Source organism: Myotis nattereri (assembly GCF_964212035.1).
Source record: "Myotis nattereri genome assembly, chromosome: 1".
Lineage (NCBI taxonomy): Eukaryota > Metazoa > Chordata > Mammalia > Chiroptera > Vespertilionidae > Myotis > Myotis nattereri.
Genome location: NC_138075.1, coordinates 131,123,494 through 131,144,342, shown reverse-complemented (window position 1 = coordinate 131,144,342; position 20,849 = coordinate 131,123,494). Strand labels below are relative to the sequence as shown.

Here is a 20,849-nt window from a genome sequence, read left to right as displayed (position 1 = left end):
GGAATATATTTGCCAATCATTATTCTAATGAAGAACTTGTATGAGGAATATATAAATAGCTGATGGCTCAATAAGAAAAATACCATTCCAAATAATGGACTTGTTCAAAGATGTAAATGATGCCAGGATTTTTAAAATGTACTTCAATGCATAATTTTCTGGCAAGGACACCAGAATTATCCTATCTAATAAAAGAGAAACATGGTAATTAGCGTACATCTGCTACCCTTCCCATTGGGTAACCAGCGAGATATGCAAATTACCTGCCAGCCAAGATGGCGGCCGGCAGCCAGGCAGCTTGAAGCTAACATGAGGCTTGCTTGCTTCAGTGACGCAGGAAACCAACGTTCCCCGCCTGCCTTGCTGGCCTCTGAGCTTGCAGTTTGAAATATTGTTACAAATATAGAAGCTAAACAAAACCCCAGAAACCTGCTTTCAGCCCGCCGGGATCTCAGAGCTGGAGTTGATACAGTGTTTTGATTATAGAACCCAAACAAACCAGATACCTGCTTTCAGCAGCAGAGGCCTCAGAGCTGGAGCCAGAGCTAAAGCTGGCCCAGAATTTAAAAAAAGAAAAAAAGGAGCAGTTGGGAGCTTCAGTCACCCACCAGACTGAAAACAGCCCTCAGCCCCTCATCCAGACTGGCCAGGCACCCCAGTGGGGACCCCCACCCTGAAGGGTGTGTGACCAACTGCAAACAGCCATCATCCCCTCACCCAGACTGGCCAGGCACCCCAGTGGGGAACCCCACCCTGATCCAGGATACCCTTCAGGGCAAACCAGCTGGCCCCCACCCATGCACCAGGCCTCTATACTATATAGTAAAAGTGTAATATGCCTCCCAGCACCGGGATCAGCAGAGCCGCGAGGCCTCCCAGCACCGGGATCAGTGTGACAGGGGGCAGTGCCCAAACCCCCTAATCGGCCTGCGGCTCTGTGTGTGACAGGGTGCGGGGCCCCAACCCCCTGATCCGCCCTGCTCTGTGCGTGAAAGGGGGGAGCTCCCCAACCCCCTGATGGGCCCTGCTCTGTGCGTGACAGGATACAGAGCCCCAACCCCCCCAATGGGCCCTGCTCTGTGCATGACAGGGGGCGGCGCCCCAACCCTCTGATCCGCCTTGCTCTGTGCGTGACAGGGGGGAGCTCCTCAACCTACCTGATGGGCCGTGCTCTGTGCGTGACAGAGGGCAGCGCCCCAACCCCCTGATGCGCCCTGCTCTGTGGATGAAAGCGGAGAGCTCCCTAACCCCCTGATCAACCCTTCTCTGTGCGTGACAGGGTACGGATCCCCAGGTCGTTATCTCCCGAGGGGTCCCAGACTGCGAGAGGGCACAGGCCGGGATGAGGGACCCCACCTCCCCTCGAGTGCACAAATTTTTGTGCACCGCATGTCTAGTCTAATCTAATAAAAGACAAACATGCAAATTGACCGTACCTTCCCTACACCTTAAGCCACACCCACCAGCCAATCAGGGCGACTATATGCAAATTAACCCAACCAAGATGGCGGCTGGCAGCCACGGAGCTGAAGCGAGCAGGAGGCTTGGTGACTCCAGTGATGGAGCAGGCCAAGCTTCCCGCTGACTCTGAGCTCCACTGAAGGCAACAAAGTTTCAATTATAGAAGGTAAATAAATCCCAGAATTAAAAAGAAAAAGAAAAAAATGAGAGGCTGGGAGCTTCCATTGCCAGAGGGCTTGGCCAGCCTGAAAACGGCCCTCAGCCCCTCACCCAGGCTGGTCAGGCACCCAAGTGGGGACCCCCACCCTGATCTGGGACACCCTTCAGGGCCAACCAGCCTGCCCCCACCCGTGCACCAGGCCTCTATACTATATAATAAAAGGGTAATATGCAAATTGATCCTAATAGCAGAAAGACTGGGAATGACTGGTCACTATGACACACACTGACCACCAGGGGGCAGATGCTCAATGCATGAGCTGCTCCCTGGTGGTCAGTGCGCTCCCACAGGGGGAGCTCTGCTCAGCCACAAGCCAGGCTGATGGCTGCCAATACAGCGGTGGTGGTAGGAGCCTCTCCCGCCTCCTCAGCAGCGCTAAGGATGTCCGACTGCAGCATAGGCTTACTCCCCGCTGGCCAGTGGACATCTCCCGAGGGCTCCCAGGCTGCCAGAGTGATGTCTGACTGCCAGCTTAGGCCCAATTCCCCAGGGAGTGGGCCTAAAGCAGCAGGGGGTCATCCCCAAGGGGTCCCAGACTGCGAGAGGGCACATGTCACCAGGCCACCCCCACCTGCTGAGTGCACAAATTTTTGTGCACCAGGCCTCGAGTTCTATATAAGAAAAAGCTAATATGCTAATTAGACCAAACAGCAGAACGACCATCCAGACGACCATCTGGACAACCATCCGGACGCGCCGGACTGCGAGGGCCAAGCCCCTTGCACAAATTTTGTGCATCAGGCCTCTACTCAGATTATATAGTAAGACTCTAGAATTCTGTGCCAAAAAACTTCACTTGAGCCTAAGGTGCTAACTAATAGGACATGTTTCTTATAGATAAAAATACAAATTTGAGACACTGCAAGAAGAATCCTTTGGCAACTTAGCCAGAAGTATCTCCTTCCATGTGGCCTGTAGGAAAAGCCTAGAATGCAGGTATATTCTCATCTGTACTGAGTGAAGTCCTAAGCTGGATTGTACAGCGTACTGCTAGAAATAATGAAATTCTTAAATTGGAATGAATCTTTCTCAGAAGTGGAAATATCACTGATCTGGATTCTGTGCGTTTGGTTTTTTAACGCAGAACTTCTTTGATTAAACACAGGAATGTATAGGTTGGTCAGTCTTCACATTTTCGATCATGTATATACTTTGCAATTTCAACTGAAGTTCTTAATGATGTGCGTGTTTGGCCCTTCCCCTCCCCTCCCCTCTCCTCCCCTCCCCTCCCCTCCCCTCCCTTCCCTTTTCTTTTCTTTTCTTTTCTTTTCTTCTTTTCTTTCCTTTTCTCTCCTCGTTTCTTTTCTTTCCTTTTCTCTTCCTTTCCTCCCCCTTTCCTTCCCTTTCCTTTCCTTTTCTGAGCTCATTTTAATGTAGGGTCATTGAACTTTCTAGAACGCCCCTCACAACTTCCCCTAAATCTTGGAAATACCATGAGAGGTGTGTGTGCACGTGTGTGTTGGTGTCCACACGGGTGCACAGAGAACGTGAGTGCCCCCTTCAGGTTGCTCTCTCATTTTATTTCCTCTTCAGAGCAGTCCTATGGTGGACAGGACGGGTGATGTTACCATTTTGTACTGAAAATACCTATGCCTAAAAGAGCTATATAATTTATATTTTTAGAATAAGGAAACTTTAGAATATTCAGTTATTTTGAATCACAATGGAAAATCTCTGTGATGTGTATATAGTGTGGGTGGGGGACAGCTAAATTTTCTTAGACTGACAGGCTCAGTAAATCTGACTGTCAATTTTAATTCAGCTGTAGACTGGCCAAAAAGAAGAAAACATTATGATAAAGGAAAGTCATAAACAGAGAAAACAGGAAACAATGAAGAGTTTTTAAATTCAAGGTCTAGCAGCTAAGGATATGATGACTAGCTTTTCATTCGTGTATTAAAAATGTCTAGGTTGTCTAAAAAAATATTTTCAGAGTATGGACGCTTCTCATTTTGCTGTTGCCCAGATTGGTATTTAAGTATATGAATTAAAAACATAGTCTGTACTTAAAAAAACAAAAAAAAAGAAATCCCTAGATGAAAGACTTGAATGGACATCATAAAAGACATACCAGTGGCTAAAAAACACATGAAAGACGGGAAACCAAGATGGCGGCATAGGTTAAAGCCGGAGTTTGGTGCCTCAAACAACCACTTCAAAAATACAACTAAAAGACGGAATGGACATCATCCAGAACCACAGGAAGGCTGGCTGAGTGGAAGTTCTACAACTAGGAGGAAAGAGAATAGCATACCGAGACTCAGAGGAGGCGCAGGGCTGAAGTAAAATACTAAGGTGCGGAGTGCATGCGGAGAGGGCTGGCACAGCTGAGGGCGCGGTTGTCTGTTTCAATTGGGAGTGAGTCTCAGATTCTGAGCTCCAGATCCGGGCGAGTCTCTAGGGACCCAGACTCAAACGGGAGAAGCGGGACTGTCTGGCTTCGGTCGGAACTCGAAGGCAGCTTTCTCTCCGAGGTTTGCAGCAGTTGCTGGGACTCTGAGAGGCAGAGCCCCTGCGGACGGGACTGAGAGCAGCCATAACTGCTCGCTCCGCCCACCCTCTTGATCCCCTGGAACCCGCCCCGCCCAAGCCCTGCACAGAGGCATTTGCCGGATAGCCTCAGGCAAAAGTTAGATTAGCATGGCCCTAGAGATCCAGCACAGAAGTTCGCCCACTGCAGACACAGCTGATTCTCATAGCCAGTTGGCCTGGAGGTCAAATCACCCCCAGTATTACTGACAACAATCAAGGCTTAACTACAACAAGACTGCACACAAAGACCACAAGGGGGTGCACCAAGAAAGCATAAAAAAATGAGGAGACAAAGAAACATGACAGAAATGGAGGATACAGAGTTCAAAACGGCACTTTTAAGGTCTTTCAATAATTTTCTAGAAACTGCCGATAAACTTAATGAGATCTACAAGAAATCAAATGAGACCCTCGATGTTGTGATAAAGAACCAACTAGAAATTAAGCATACACTGACTGAAATAAAGAATATTATACAGACACCCAACAGCAGACCAGAGGAGCGCAAGAATCAAGTCAATGATTTGAAATGCGAAGCAAAAAACACCCAACCGGAAAAGCAAAATGAAAGAAGAATCCGAAAATACGAAGATAGTGTAAGGAGCCTCTGGGACAGCTTCAAGCGTACCAACGTCAGAATTATAGGGCTGCCAGAAGATGAGAGAGAGCAAGATATTGAAAACCTATTTGAAGAAATAATGACAGAAAACTTCCCCCACCTGGTGAAAGAAATAGACTTGCAGGTCCAGGAAGCGCAGAGAACCCCAAACAAAAGGAATCCAAAGAGGACCACACCAAGACACATCATAATTAAAATGCCAAGAGCAAAAGACAAAGAGAAAATCTTAAAAGCAGCAAGAGAAAGAAACTCAGTTACCTACAAGGGAATACCCATACGACTGTCAGCTGATATCTCAACAGAAACTTTGCAGGCCAGAAGGGAGTGGCAAGAAATATTCAAAGTGATGAATACCAAGAACCTACAACCAAGATTACTTTATCCAGCAAAGCTACCATTCAGAATTGAAGGTCAGATACAGAGCTTCACAGATAAGGAAAAGCTAAAGGAGTTCATCACCACCAAACCAGTATTATATGAAATGCTGAAAGGTATCCTTTAAGAAGAGGAAGAAGAAGAAAAAGGTAAAGATACAAATTATGAACAACAAATATGCATCTATCAACAAGTGAATCTAAGAATCAAGTGAACAAATAATCTGATGAACAGAATGAACTGGTGATTATAATAGAATCAGGGACATAGAAAGGGAATGGACTGACTATTCTTGGGGGGGGGCGGGAAGGGGTGTGGGAGATGCAGGAAGAGATTGGACAAAAATTGTGCACCTATGGATGAGGACAGTGGGTGGGGAGAGAGGGCGGAGGGTGGGGCGGGAACTGGGAGGAGGGGAGTTATGGGGGGGAAAAAGAGGAACAAATGTAATAATCTGAACAATAAAGATATAATTTAAAAAAATAATAATAAAACAGAAAAAAAAACACATGAAAGAAACACCCAACATCATCAGTCATTAGGGAAATATAAATCAAAACCATAATGAGATACTCTCTAGGATGTCTATAATAACACAGACATGTAACAATACATGTGTTGGCAAGAATGTGGAGAAATTAGAATCCTTATACATTGCTAATGGGAATATAAAATGATACAGTCACTTTAGGAAATAAGTTGGCTATGTTTTAAAGGTTAAACATAAGCTGACCATATAAGAAACCTATCCAAGAAGAGTGAAAACTTATGTCCACACAAGTTTGCTTGGATGAGCAAGTTCATTTGTCACACTAACCAAAACCTGCCAACAATCCAAATATCAACCACAGGTGAATAAGAAAAATGTGGCATATTCATAAAATGCCACACTATTCAGCTTTTAAAAGAAATAGAATATGGATGAACCTCAAAAACATCATGGACAAAGCAGACACAAAAACTGCATATTATATGATCTCTTTTATGAAATGTCCAGAAAGGCAAATTCATAAACACAGCAAGCACATCAGTAGTTGTCTGGTGTTTCCATGGAAGCACGCACTGACTTCACATGGGTGTGAGGGAAACTTTTGGGTAATAGAAAACGTTCTAAAACTGGACTGCTGCTGTGAAATGACTTATTTATTGAGAATTGGTAACCTGTATATTCACAGTGGGTGGATTTATGGCAGGTACTGTAAGTTATTGCTATACTACCATAGACGTGTCAAAGGTGCCAGAGTAAGGGAAAAAGGGAATCAATTCTGCCTGTGTAACTGGGGCAGAGAGGGACAGTGAGGCAGAAAGGATCACACAGATTTATTTCTTTAGCAAATATTTATTGCCTACTTTGTTCTAGGTGCCTAAAATTAATATTAAAGCATGGGGTGGTTCACCAGGAGAGGAGGGAAGGGCACTGACGCGCAGCACCCAGGATGTGCCATCGCAGGACTAGGGGTGTGGTCCCAGTGTTCAGGGAGCCCGACTGCTGGGGGTACACAGAAGGATGACTGGGGATAGCCATGAAAAGGTCAAGGTGAAAAATCATAAGTGACATTCACTGTTTCATTTAATTATTTGTAAGACATAGGTATTTTCATTGGTATAGATGAAACTGAGGTTATAGAAAGCATTTGCCTTCCCAAAATGAGTCCTGTAACAGTATCTACTGATTGTGGTGGTTATGGGAGTCACAGTGCCTGGCACGTACTAAGTGCTGTAAAAACATTTGCCATTATTTTTATTATTACTATGACGGTGTCATAGGGTCTGTTTATTAAATTTTACAGACTACCCAGAAAGCTATCCATCCACAATGAATCAAGAGATATAAAAAAGATGTGCCTTCTTCTTTTGCAGGAACAATACATGGGGTGCGTTGCTCACCCTCACGGCATGGACTCAGACACTGCAGCTCTCTCTTTTCCAGTAATACCTTTATAGCCCTTCCTTGAACTGTCTAAAGCTCTCTTCCTTAGGACACCAATTTCACAGTGCAGACAAAGGGGGGACTGCCCTGGCTGGTTTGGCTCAGTACATAGAGCGTCAGCCTGGGGACTGTAGGGTCCCAGGTTTGATTCCAGTCAAGGGCACATGTCTGGGTTGCGGGCTCAATCCCCAGTAGGGGGCATGCAGGTGGCAGCCGATCCATGATTCTCTCTCATCATTGACGTTTCTATCTCTTTCCCTTCCTCTCTGAAGTCAATAAAAATATATTAAAAACAATAATAACAGGGGTTTCCATGAAGATTAAACAAGTTAACTCAGAAGGCACAGACTGCCCAAACTGTGAACACCTCAAAGGTCTGCAGGACTGGCTTTCGACCGACTCCTGAGAGAGGACCTCAGCGAGAACCTGAGCCCTTGGACTATCCTGCGGAGAAGAGGGATTTGTCTGCTAGAGGCTCTGGGCCATGCACCAGACCATGCACGCCAGCAATGTGAGTTGTGGAGCATGCCTGTTTTCCTAGGCCAGAGGTCTCGGTTTGATCGCTGTGGGGCTGGAGTTTGAGTTGCTGAGGTCAGCCTCATGGGCACTGCACATCCATGCAATAAGACACCCCAATAGAAACCCTGGACACCAAGGCTCAGGTGAGCTTCCATGGTTTGCAACACTTTGCATGTGTGGCCACACACTGTCACTGGGTGAATTAAGGGCATTCCCATGCAACTCAACTGGAAAGGAATATGTTAAAGTTTGTGGCTGGTTTCTCCTGGGCCTCACCTTAGGCATCTTTCCCTTTGCTCATCCTTGACTGTATCCTCACCATAACCGTGAGGAGAGCAGCTTTTTTAAAGTTTTGTGAATATCTCTAGGGCATCATCAAGCCTGAAGGTGATCTTGGGGGACCCATGAGGGAAAGTGCTCACAACAGCACCTGGCATCTAATGAGCATTCTACAGGGAGTTCTTATTGCCAAGTGCAGAGAATCCATTTAAAAGACCTGAGATAGCTAGACAGTGCTATTATTTGTGTCAATCTCTTATCTCAATTTTCTTTTCATTTTCTAAAACATATATTTTTTATTGATTTCAGAGAGGAAGGAAGAGAGATGGAGAGATAGAAACATCAATGATGACAGAGAATCATTGGCTGCCTCCTGCACATCCCCAGTGGGAGGGGGAGGGGGGATCAAGCCTGCAATCCAGGCATGTGCCCCTGGCTGGAATCGAACCTGGGACCCATTAGTCCTCAGGCTGATGCTCTATCCACTGAGCCAAACTGGCTAGGGCTCTTATCTCAATTTTCACAGCAGGTTGGGGCTGAGATGATAAACAAGCGCATGCTTGTTCTTTCACCTTGAGCCTGAAGCACACTGGGCTTCATGGCAATGCTTGCGTCAGTTCCCAGCGTGTTCTGCTCTAGCCAGTGAATGAGACTAAGTGAATGAAGGTCTGTTTAACAGACAATAGCTGACAGCAATCAGACTGGAAATGGCAACAAACACAACGGAGATCTCACAATATCATGCCCACCTTTACTTCCTTTATGTTCGGAAGTGATGCATTCAGAAGTTCCTCAGTTAATCTCTTCCAACTGGCAGCTTTACCAAGATCAGAATGAATGATGAACTTTTCATAAATTCTAAAACATATTTTAAAAAATGTACTGATAGTTACAAAGTTAAATAAAAAGATCTACAAAAATACATATATTTTGAATATGTACATAGACTCATACATATAAAACTGACTTACCCTTCTATTGTCTTTTCTACTTTGTGACTGTTGACATCCAAGAAACGATGAAATCTAGAAGACAAAATGCAATTCTTACATCAATCCTGTCATCCAGCTAAGCCGACCGGTATCACTGCCCTCCATGTCTCCGAACACCCTGCACTCAGCTGCACTCAGCAGTGCACCTCTCTCGCTTTTTCACCTCTGCCATCCGAGCAAACAGCCACACATCTCCGAGAGTGCTCAAGTAGCCTTTCAGAATGCAGGCCATCCCAAGCCACCCCCACCCTGTCCTCTGGATCCTCTGTCTTCCCATAATGCCCTGTATTTAAGCCCAGCATAGCACAGCCTATACTGTTCCGAATTTTTTTATGCTATAATGAAGCCCAGGGAAGAGTCGGGATCCCCTCTCTTCATTCATAAAATGAAATACAAAGGAAACCAAGTATACTGAAATACAGTTGTGAAGTATTTTTAAAAGTTTGTGATAAGTAAGAAACATTCCTTTTTAAAGCATTAAGTAAGATCTAGCAGTGGGTCCATAACTACCATTAAAGTGAGACATAAATAATATTAGAAATATCTGCAACTATAATAGGATGTGAAATGTGATTTCTAATAGTGACACACTCATAGGTAAGCTAATATTGTTTGTTGCTTTCATTCATAATTGAAAGAAATGCTACTTTTTAGTTAAAGGTTAGTGTGAACTTTTTCTTGTCCAAATTTAGAACCTGAATTCTATCCTCAGGCCCTCATGTTAAGAACCCCTATCCTCATCATATATAATTAGCTTTCATTTCTTTCTTCCTTAAGGACAGGCACTACATTTCACCTCTCTCTGAAGTTCTAGGGCCTACAACATGGCCACAATTTTAACAAAGCAAATGCAAATTGGTCATATTTCTGATGGATTAAAGCATCATAAAATGACTAGAGGCCCAGTGCACAGATTCATGCACTTTGAAAGGAAATAAATTAGAAGGTGACCGGAGGGGTGAGAAGGGTTGGACACGCCCTGGAGCCAATCTCCCGTGGTCCCTTTCCAGCTGGCCACACCTGGGGCCATGGCTCAAAGAGCGTCTGCAGAGTGAGCAGGGTCCCTTCGGCAGGTGGGGTCCCTTAGCCTGGCCTGTGGGGATTGGGCCAAAACTGGCAGTCAGACATCCCCCGAGGGTCCTGGAGTGTAAGATGGCACTCTGCAAAGTTGCTGTCGCTCGGCAGCTCCTGCGTTGAGCATCTGCTCCCTGGTGGTCAGTGTGCATTATACCTGCCAGCTAGTTGGTCGGTCGCTTCGCCTTTTATATATATAGACAGTGTAGCTCACTGGCTCTTGTTTTCCACTTTTTTAGTATCAAAGCCAACAATCTGAACTTTGAAGTAAATTGCACTACTAAATAACATTAATTCTATCCCCTAAATGGCTGACTAGAACACTAATTCACCTATTATAATTTAGTTGCTTACTGTATAAAAGGAGGTAGTAACTTCTTAGTCCTTTCCCAACTCTAAAATGACGTCATCCATCTACTTACTGCCATTTAGAAAGATTAATAGAAAAATTATTTTAAATACACATTTTAGTTTCTGTCCTTGCAGTGTTATTTACAGTAGCAAAGATATAGAAGCAACCCAAGTGCCCATGGATAGATGATTAGAGAAAGATGTAGCACATATATACAATGGAATATTACTCGGCAGTAAAAAAGAATGAAATCTTGCCCTGTCCAGGTAGCTAGGTTAGTTAGAGCAAGGTAGTGAGTTCAATCTCTGATCACATATAAGAAGCAACCAGTAAATGCATAAACAAGTGGGTCAACAAATCAATACTTCTCTCTCTCTCTTAAAAAGAAATCAATAAAATAAAATAATGAAATCTTACCACTTATAACAATAGCGATGGACCTAGAATGTATTATGCAAAGTGAAAAAGTCAGACAGAGAAAGACAAATACCATATGATTTCACTTATCTTCAGAATCTAAAGAGCAAAATGAACAAATAAAATAGAAACAAACTCAGATAACACACTGATGTTTGCCAGAGGGGGATTGGGTGAAAAAGGTGAAAGGGATTAAGAAGCACAAATTGGCAGCTATGAAATAGTCACAGGGATGTAAAGTACAGCATAGGAATCCTATATAATAAAAGGTTAATACCCAAATCAACCGAATGACCGGTTGCTATTACGTGCACTGCCCAGCAGGGGGCAGATGCTCAATGCAGGAGCCAGGCTCATGGCTTCAGGCTTAGTGACAGTGGCGGGAGCCTCTCTGCCTCCCCGCATCCCCTGAGGCCCCCGGACTGCGAGAGGGCGGAGGTCCGCTGAGGACCCGGGAGTCGGCCTCTAGTCTAGTCAACACCATTGTAATAACTGTGCATGCTGCCAGGTGGGCACTAAACTGACGGGAGATCACTTTGGAAATTACACAAATACCTAACCACTTCTAGTATGCTGTACACTTGAAACTAACAATATTGAATGTCACCTGTAATTGAAAAATAAAAATAAGTGGGGGGAGGAAGAAGAGGGAATAAATGGTGACGGAAGGAGACTTGACTTGAGGTGGTGTGTTATAGAATTGTACACCTGAAACCTACATTATTTTACTAACGAATGTCACCCCAATAAGCTCAATAAAAATAAAAAAAGAAAAGCAAAAAATAATTCATTCAATCTGTAAGAAAAACATTCTGTTAAGTTACATCTAAGAACTGAGTTTATTATTTTAGAAACTTGGCGGGCTTTGACCTCGCTGTCTATTCTCATTGTAAACTAAGTAGGAACTTCATGTATGATCATTAAGGTTGAAACTCAAGATCACTGATTTTGAAAAACTGTTCAGTATTCAAGATTTCTACTGAAATTAAACCGGTATAATATTAATACCGACTAACATTCTTTTAGTAATAAAATTCCGTTACAGATAATAATCCCAGCAGGACTGTCTAATGTACATCTTCCGTAAAGGAAATAGGAGCGCGGGCGAGGAGTGTAAACGGGGCGCATCTGAACCGGTACGGGAAGCCCGGGAGGCGGCGCCGCTCCTGTGCGCGGGAACCCTTCCGGGTGCTGGGATGAGAGGCGGACAAAGCCGCCCGCCCTCCTTCCCCGGCCCGCGCCCCACACCTGAAGTGGGACCAGGAGAAGCGCAGGCAGAGCTGGAAGTTGGGGTCCACGTGGTCCCGGAGGGCCGCCACGTGGCGTACGAGCTCCCGCACGTCGCGCTCCAGCTGCGGGTTGAGCCTGCACCAGGACGGCTCTGGCCGCGCCAAGTTTCTCGGCTCCCTGGTGCCAAGTACCCTCGGGGGTGGCACGCGTTCTCGCGAGAGTTCTCTCCGCCACCGCATTTCGCGTTAAAGGCTGCTCTCGCGAGAGTTCGTGCCCCAAGGCATGTGGTGTGGGAAAGGCTGAGGTTGCTCTCGGATAGGCGGGCGGGTCCTCGCTGGCGGCTGCAGGGTGTGTGTTCCAGTCTCCCCGCGTCCAGTTAGGAGCGTCCGCGGGGAGGTCGCCGCTTTTGTCCATCGGATGAAGCTGGTCCCTGGGTGACCGTGGTGGGTTTCACTGCTGCTGCTTTGAGAGCTGCTGGTTAGTTGTCATTCAGTGTCCTCCACCTGCCTCCTCAGGCGCCTTGGCGTGCAGCTATGGAATAGTCACCGGGATGTAAAGTAAAGCATGGGGTCCTATATAATATTCCTACATAATAAAAGGCCAGTTTGCGAGGTGCCCTCTCCCAGCGTTTTCCCCTGGAGGGGACATTCCCTCCGCGGGATCGCGGCACCGCAGCCAGCGTGGCGGCGCCCAGCGCTGCGCCTCCTGGTGGCCAGAGAGGGTCTTATTCACCCTGAGCCAAAGCTGTCCTCTTTGCTGTTCCCAATTAAAACTGTACCTTTAAATTTTGTTAATGATTGCGCATAACCGTTCTGAAACCTATGACATTGACCTTTATTTTTTCTTTCAGGGAACTAGGTTTTCGTGTGGTTTATTACACTGCACTCCTGTAGTTATGTGACAAGATAAAAATCCCAAGACAATCTAAAAACCAAGCATGTAAAACTCAACGGCTAACTGGCCAAATAAGGTTTAAGTTTATGTGGGCTGCAAAAAAACAAAAGCTTCATTTTTCATAGAAACATAGGTTTAATTCGAAAAGTATGCTGTACAAACGAAAAGAACAAGAGCAATGATAAAATTAATGTTTTCTTCCTGACGCTTGGCATCTCTTCTCTGCTACTCTCTTTCCTACTTCGGGGAAATCTTGTTCGCAGTGATCACTTTCAAAACTGACCCCAGGTGAGCGTCAGTAATTCTGGATCTGACAGGAGACGTATTTCTTTTCATAATTGTAATAACTGCTCACACCGATAAGTAGTTCCAAATATGGAAATAATTTCATATGCGAATTTTAGAGTATTTTCACACCTGGCAGGTAAATATTTGTAAAATTCAGGCATACCAACTTCACTGAATTTTGCCTTCAAATCTGAATCACACTGGATTTCAATGATCTCCATTTGCATTTGATTAGGTACTGATTCTATATTGAAAAAATCGAAGAAAACTTGTCTTCCAAACATTTAAAATTTGCAAATCTTGTTTAAAATTCAGTTCTAGGACAAAACTTTTTTTCTGCGTATTTTTGATACGATGTGGTTTCACCTAAACTTAATTTGTTCAGGTTGCAGGTCAGATAAACTTAATTTGTTCAGGTTGCAGGTCAGAAAGTGTGTTAAATCTTCCTTTTTCAACTGCTTTCCCCAAAGAACTAGCTTACATCTGAATGCTTTGACTTGGTCACACATATTTGTAATAATCTGATCTTTTCCTTGCAGTTTTAAATTTGATTTGTGTGTTTTATATCATCCATGAAGGATAAATCTTGCGACCATATAGTGTCAAAAAACAGGCTTGTGTCTTGATTTTTAGTTATTAAGGACTGATATATTTCTTCTTTCAAGTCCCAGAATTGCGTAAGAACCTTGGAGCAGGATAGCCACCCTACCTCAGCATAGTAGGACAAGCCGAATATTCACTAATTCACTTAGGAAAGTGGAGAACTGTCCCTGATTTAAACTTCGAGATCTTATGAAATTGATAATTTTTTGATAGGTGTCATCACATTTTCCATGTTTATTATCTTCATCCATAATAAATCTTTTACGGTTATTTTATTTTTTATTTTTTTAAATTGTTTTATTGCTTAAAGTATTATGGAGAGTATTATATATGTCTCCTTTGTTTTTCCCGCCCTTGACAATCCCCTGGCCTCCCCTACCCCCCAGTGTCTTATGTCCATTGGTGATGCTTATATGCATGCATACAAGTCCTTCCGTTGATCTTACCCACCCCACCTGCCCCCCAACCCTCCCCGGCCTTCCCACTGTAGTTTGACAGTCTGTTCGAGGCTGCTCTGCCTCTGTATCTATTTTTGTTCATAAGTTTATAATGGTCTTTATTATCCATAAATAAGTGAGATCATGTAGTATTTATCCTTCATTGACTGGCTTACTTCACATAATGCTCTTGGCAATAATGCTCTCCAGTTCCATCCATGCTGTTGCAAATGGTAAGAATTCCTTCTTTTTTACAACAGCATAGTATTCCATCGTGTAGATATACCACAGTTTTCTAATCCATTCATCTGCTGATGGGCACTTAGGCTGTTTCCAGATCTTAGCTATGGTGAATTGTGCTGCTATGAACATAGGGGTGCATATATCCTTTCTGGTTGATGTTTCTAGTTTTTTGGGATATGTTCCTAGAAGTGGGATCACTGGGTCAAATGGGAGTTTCATTTTTAACTTTTTGAGGAAACTCCATACTGTCTTCCACAGTGGCTGCACCAGTCTGCATTCCCACCAGCAGTGCACGAGTGTTCCTTTTTCTCCACATCCTCTCCAGCATTTGTTGTTTGTTGATTTGTTGATGATAGCCAGTCTGACAGGTGTGATATGGTACCTCATTATTGTTTTGATTTGCATCTCTCGGATGATTAGTGACTTTGAGCATGTTTTCATATGTCTCTTGGCTTTCTGAATGTCCTCTTTTGAAAAGTGTCTATTTAGGTCCTTTGTCCATTTTTTGATTGGATTGTTTATCTTCCTTTTGTTAAGTTGTATGAGTTCCCTATAAATGTTGGAGATTAAACCCTTATCGGTGATAACATTGGCAAATATGTTCTCTCATGCAGTGGGCTTTCTTGTTGTTTTGTTGATGGTCTCTTTTGCTGTGCAGAAGCTTTTATTTTGATGTAGCCCCATTTGTTTATTTTTCTTTAGTTTCCAATGTCCTATGAGATGTATCGGTGAAGAAATTGCTTCGGCATATGTCTGAGATTTTGTCGCCCTATAATACTTTTATGGTTTCCCGTCTTTATCCATTTTGAGTTTATTTTTGTGTATTGTGTAAGTTGGTGGTCTAGTTTCATTTTTTTGCATGTATCTGTCTATCTTCCAAACACTATTTATTGAAGAGACTGTCTTGACTCCTTTGTCCAATATTAATTGAGCATATTGGTTCAGGCCGATTTCTGGGCTCTCTATTCTATTCCATTGGTCTATATGTCTGTTCTTGTGCCAATACGAGGCAGTTTTGAGAAAAGTGTCTTTGTAATACAGCTTGATATCTGGTATTGAGGTCCCACCTACTTTGTTCTTTCTCAGGATCGCTGAAGCTATTCAGGGTCTTTTTTTATTCCAGATGATTTTTTGGAGAGTTCGTTCTAGGTCTGTGAAATATGCCATTGGCATTTTAATGGGAAGTGCATGGAATTTATAGATTGCTTTGGGTAGTGTGGACATTTTAATGATGTTGATTCTACCAATCCATGAACATGGTACGTTTTCCAACTGTTTATGTCTTCCTCTATCTCTTTTTTCAACGTCCTGTAGTTTTCTGAGTAGAGTTCTTTTACCTGTTTCGTTAAGTTTATTCCTAGGTATCTTAATTTTTTGGTGCAATGGTAAATGGAATTGCTTTCTTAGTCTCTCTTTCTGTAAGTTCACTATTGGTGTATAGAAATGCCATAGATTTCTTGGGGTTAATTTTGTATCCTGCTAAATTGCCTATTCATTTATTAAGTCTACTAGTTTTTTGATGGAGTCTTTGGGGTTTTTTATGTATAATATCATGTCATCTATGAATAAGGACAGTTTTACTACTTCTTTTCCAATTTGGATGCCTTTTATTTCTTCTTCTTGTCTAATCGCAATGGCTAATACTTCTAGTACCATGTTGAACAGGAGTGGTGAGAGTGGGCATCCCTGTCTTGTTCCTGTTCTTAGGGGAAATGGTGTTAGTTTTTGTCCATTGAGTATGATGTTGGTTGTGGGTTTGTAATATATGGCTTTTATTATGTTGAGGTATGATCCTTCTGTTCCCATCTTGCTGAGAGTTTTTATCAGAAATGGTTGTTGGATTTTGTCAAATGTTTTTTCTGCATTAATTGATATGACTATGTGTTTTTTTTTCTTTCAATTTGTTTATATGATGTATCACATTTATTGATTTGCGGATATTGTACCATCCTTGTATCCCTGGGATAAATCCTGCTTGGTCATGGTGTATGATCTTTCTGATGTACTGCTGGATCCGATTTGCTAAGATTTTGTTGAGGATTTCGGCATCTATGTTCATGAGGGATATTGGCCTGTAATTCTCTTTCATTGTGTTGTCTTTCCCTGGTTTTGGTATTAGGGTGATTCTGGCTTCATAGAATGAGTTTGGAAGTGTTCCTTCCTCTTGAATTTTTTGTAGTAGTCTGATGAGGATAGGTTTTAGTTCTTCCTTGAATGTTTGGTAAAACTCCCCAGTGAAGCCATCTGGCCCTGAGCTTTTGTTTGCGGGAAGCTTTTTGATGACTGCTTCAATTTCTTCCATAGTTATTGGCCTATTGAGATTTTCAGATTCTTCCTGAGTGAGTTTTGGAAGGTTGTATTTTTCTAGGAATGTGTCCATTTCCTCCAGGTCGTCTAGTTTGTTGGAGTATAGTTATTCATAGAATTTTTTAACAATCATTTGTATTTCTGTGAGGTCTGTTGTTATTTCGCCTCTATCGTTTCTAATTTTGTTTATTTGGGCCCACTTTCTTTGCTTCTTGGTGATCCTGGCTAGAGGTTTGTCAATATTGTTTATCCTTTCATAGAACCAGCTCTTGGTTTCATTGATTTTCTGTATTTTTTTTTTTTAATCTCTATGTTATTTATTTCTGCCCTAATCTTTATTATATCCTTCCTCTTCTCACTCTGGGATTTTCTTGTTGCTCTCTTTCTAATTCTTTGAGATGTAGATTTAGATGATTTACTACCATTTTTTCTTGTTTTTTGAGGTAGACCTGTAGAGCTATAAACTTCCCTCTCAGGACTGCTTTCATTGTGTCGCATAGGTTTTGGATTGTTGTGTTTTCATTGTCATTAGTTTCCAGGATGTTTTTAATTTCTTCTTTGATCTTATTGGAACCCAGTCAATATTTAATAGCATGCTATTCAGCTTCCAAGTGTTTGAGTATTTTGTGTTGTTTTTATTGTAGTTTATTTCTGATATTATGATATCGTGGTCTGAGATAATGCTTGGTATGATTTCAATCTTCTTGAATTTGGGGAGACTTTGCTTGTGACCCAATATGTGGTCTATTTTTGAAAATGTCCCATGTGCACTTGAGACGAACGTATATTCCGTGGCTTTGGGGTGAAATGTTCTGAAGATGTTAGTTAAGTCCATCTGATCTAGTGAGTCATTTAGGATTGCTGTTTCTTTGCTGATTTTTTGTCTTGAGGATTTATCCAGTGATGTCAGTGGTGTATTAAAGTCCCCTGCTATGACTGTATTGTTGTCGATCTCTCCCATTATATTGTCCAGGAGTTTTTTTTATGTATTTGGGTGCTCTTGCATTGGGTGCATATATGTTTCTCAAGGATATATCCTCTTGTTGTATTGATCCCTTTAGTATTATGAAGTGGCCTTCCTTATCTCTTGTTATGGCCTTCACTTTGAGGTCTATTTTGTCCGATATAAGTATTGCTATCCCAGCTTTTTTTTCATTTCCATTTGCCTGAAATATATTTTTCCATCTCTTCACTTTCAGTCTGTGTGAGTCCCTTATTCTGAGGTGGGTCTCTTGTAGACAGCAAATATATGGGTCATGTTTTTTTATCCATTCAGCCACTCGATGTCTTTTGATTGGAGCATTTAGTCCATTCACATTTAAAGTTATTATTGAAAGGTACTTGTTTGTAGCCATTTCTGTTTTTGTGCCTGTGTTCTTTCTTAGCTTTTTATTTATTTTTACACCAGTCTCTTTAGCATTTCCTGCATTGCTGGCTTGGTGGTGATAAACTCCCTTAACCTTTTTTTTTCTGTGAAGTTTTTTATTTCCCCTTCAATTTTTGAATGATAGCCTTGCTGGATAGAGTATTCTTGGATTCAGTCCCTTGCTTTGCATCACTTTGTAAATTTCCGTCCATTCTTTTCTGGCCTGATGTGTTTCTGTTGAGAAATCATTTGATAATCTAATGGGAGATCCCTTGTATGTACCTTTCCCTCCTCTCTTGCAGCCTTTAAGATTCTCTCTTTGTTCTGAACATTTGCCATGGTAATTATGATGTGGCTTGGTGTGGGTCTTTTCGGGTTCATTTTGTTTGGGACTCTGTGTGCTTGGGTGACTTTTTTCTTCCCCACCTCAGGGAAGTTTTCTGACATTATTTCTTCAAATAGGTTTTCTAACCCTTGTTCCTCTTCCTGTTGTTCTGGCACCCCTATTATTTGTGTGTTTCTTCGTTTCATGTTGTCCCATAGCTCCCTTTGGCTCTCCTTCTGTCTTTTAATTTTTTTCTCCAATTGCAGTTCAGTTTGGGTGTGTTTTGTTTCCCTGTCTTCTAATTTGCTCATTCAGTCCTCCGCTTCTCCTAGTCTACTGTTGAAACTTTCCATGGTGATTTTTATTGCAGCTATATCACTCTTCGTTTGTTCTTGATTCTTACATAAGTTGTTGATTTTTTTCATCCATTTCTTCTTGATTCTTGCATAAGTTGTTGATTATTTTTTTTTGAAACTTTGCACATTTTAATGTAGGAAAATCATTCATGTTAACAAACAAACAAAATTGTGAGGGCCAACTATAAAAGCTGTGCTTGTGGCACTGGGGCTGTGGTGCATTCATGGAGCAGGAAGCAGACCAAGTGCGTAGGCTCTACGGGGTCTGCCAGGGCCCAGGTGCACCTGTCCGCCACCTGCATGGGGGTCAGACAGGCTCCAGCCACAGTAACCAGTCAGGCCAGGGCTCACTGGGCCTTTGTTCTGATGTCACCATCGGACCCTGGATCCAGTTTGCTCCAGGCTTTTCAGTTACACAGAAATAAAGTCAGAGGCTTGGGTGACACTGGGTGCAGCGTCTGCAGGCAGTAGGGTGGAGCCACCTGAGGGCTGGAGGTGGCAAGTTGTTTCCAGCCTAGGGCTCAGGACCTTGGGCCCACATCCTCAGCCTCAGGAGTGCACCCAGTTGCTAGGCCTGCCCCTGGGCTTCATGCACTTAGGTGCCGCAGGCATCAGGCCCGGCCACTGTACCCTGTAGTCCTTGGGGAGGCCAAGGAAAGGTTGGTATCTGGGCTTCTCATAAAGTTGTTTTATTTAGATTCCAAACAAACCAAAGCCGAGAGAAGAGGTGACGACAAGTTAATCTGTCCACTCATGAGCTGGGAGCCCCAAGTCTCTGGCTCCAGTAGACAGGGCTGGAGTACGGGCCCTCAGGCCACCTTTGCCCCAAGGCCCACCAGGTGCCCAGCACTAATGGGGCCCCTCCTCTCTGAAGCAGAGGAAAACCCAGAACAAACATGGGAGAAGGAAAGCGAGACCAAGGAGACAAGGCAAGAGCAGAGCCACCTCCCTGAGGTAGTCTCGGCGTCAGGAGGTGCCCGAGAGCCCACAGAGTCTGGGCCTGGTGAGGTAAAATCTGTAAGTTTATTCGGCGCGGGACATGGTGTCAGGACTCCTCGTTGCCAGAGTCATCCTCATCGTCCCCAAAGCAGCTGTCAGCTTCAGCCTCGGCATCTTCGTAATAGTCATCGTAGAAGAGGTCTGAGCCCTCATCGGGCGCCAGGGCCTTGGTCTTCATGCAGTACTCAGCCAGCGTGGTGGGCACCTTTACACCATCCCGCTCCGCGTCTACCTTGGTCCCCAAGACCTGCTTCCGGATGATGTCTGTGTACTCCCGGTCCTTGCCTTTGCTCTCTTTCCACTTCCTGTACATCACAGAGGCGTCCACGTTAGCTGGGGAAAAGGTGTTTGGTTCGTTGAGGAGGGAGATGACGCTCAGGAGGATGGTCCTGACATTTTGGGTGGGGTTCCACCGCTCCGAGGGCAGCTCACCGCTCTGGGGGTCATCGACTGGGGGGTGGAGAATGGAGATGCACACGTCCCCTGTCTCATAGATGTTGGGGTGCCACATCTTGGTCAGGAACCGAAAGGCTGGTGGGGAGTAAGGGTAGTCGATGGGAAACTTGAGGCGTGCCTTAAAGTAGCCGCCCTTGTAGTAGGTGTTGGGGGGGCCGAAAATGGCCACCTCCCAGTTGTGCAGGTCGCCCTCGTCCACCAGGGTCACCCGGAAGCCCTCCACCGGCTCCTCCTGCAGCCCCTTGAGCTCGAGCAACAGCGCCTTCTGTGAGCTGGGTACCAGCGGCCGGGCCATGGCGGCGGCGGCGGAGGAGGAGCCCGGGAGCAGGGGCGCGATGGGTGGCGGGGCCGCCGCGGGGGCGCGGGCCGGGTCGGGCCGCGCGCCGGCCGGGGGGGCGCCGCCGGGGCCGCCGCCGCCTTCCTCCTCTACGCCGCCGCCGCCGCCGCCCACGACCCCCGAGCGATCCACTCGCTCTAAGTTGTTGATTATTTTCTCCATCTGTTTAATGCACTCTGGGACCCTTATTCTGCATTCTTTTTCTGGCATTTTGCACGCCTCTGTTTCACTTAGCTGC

The 20,849-nt window shown here is 44.2% G+C and overlaps 1 protein-coding gene across 1 annotated transcript; it reads right to left on the bottom strand.

Moving 5' to 3' along the window:
- Window positions 1–19,723: 19,723 nt before the first annotated feature.
- Window positions 19,724–20,569, bottom strand: LOC308527010 (ubiquitin-conjugating enzyme E2 R1-like; the record flags this gene model as incomplete). The annotated part of the gene is made up of 1 exon (XM_081102321.1): window positions 19,724–20,569. The coding sequence occupies one exon, from the start codon at window positions 20,567–20,569 to the stop codon at window positions 19,865–19,867; it is 705 nt and encodes a 234-aa protein (XP_080958447.1). The 3' UTR covers window positions 19,724–19,864.
- Between the last annotated feature and the right edge of the window lie 280 nt (window positions 20,570–20,849).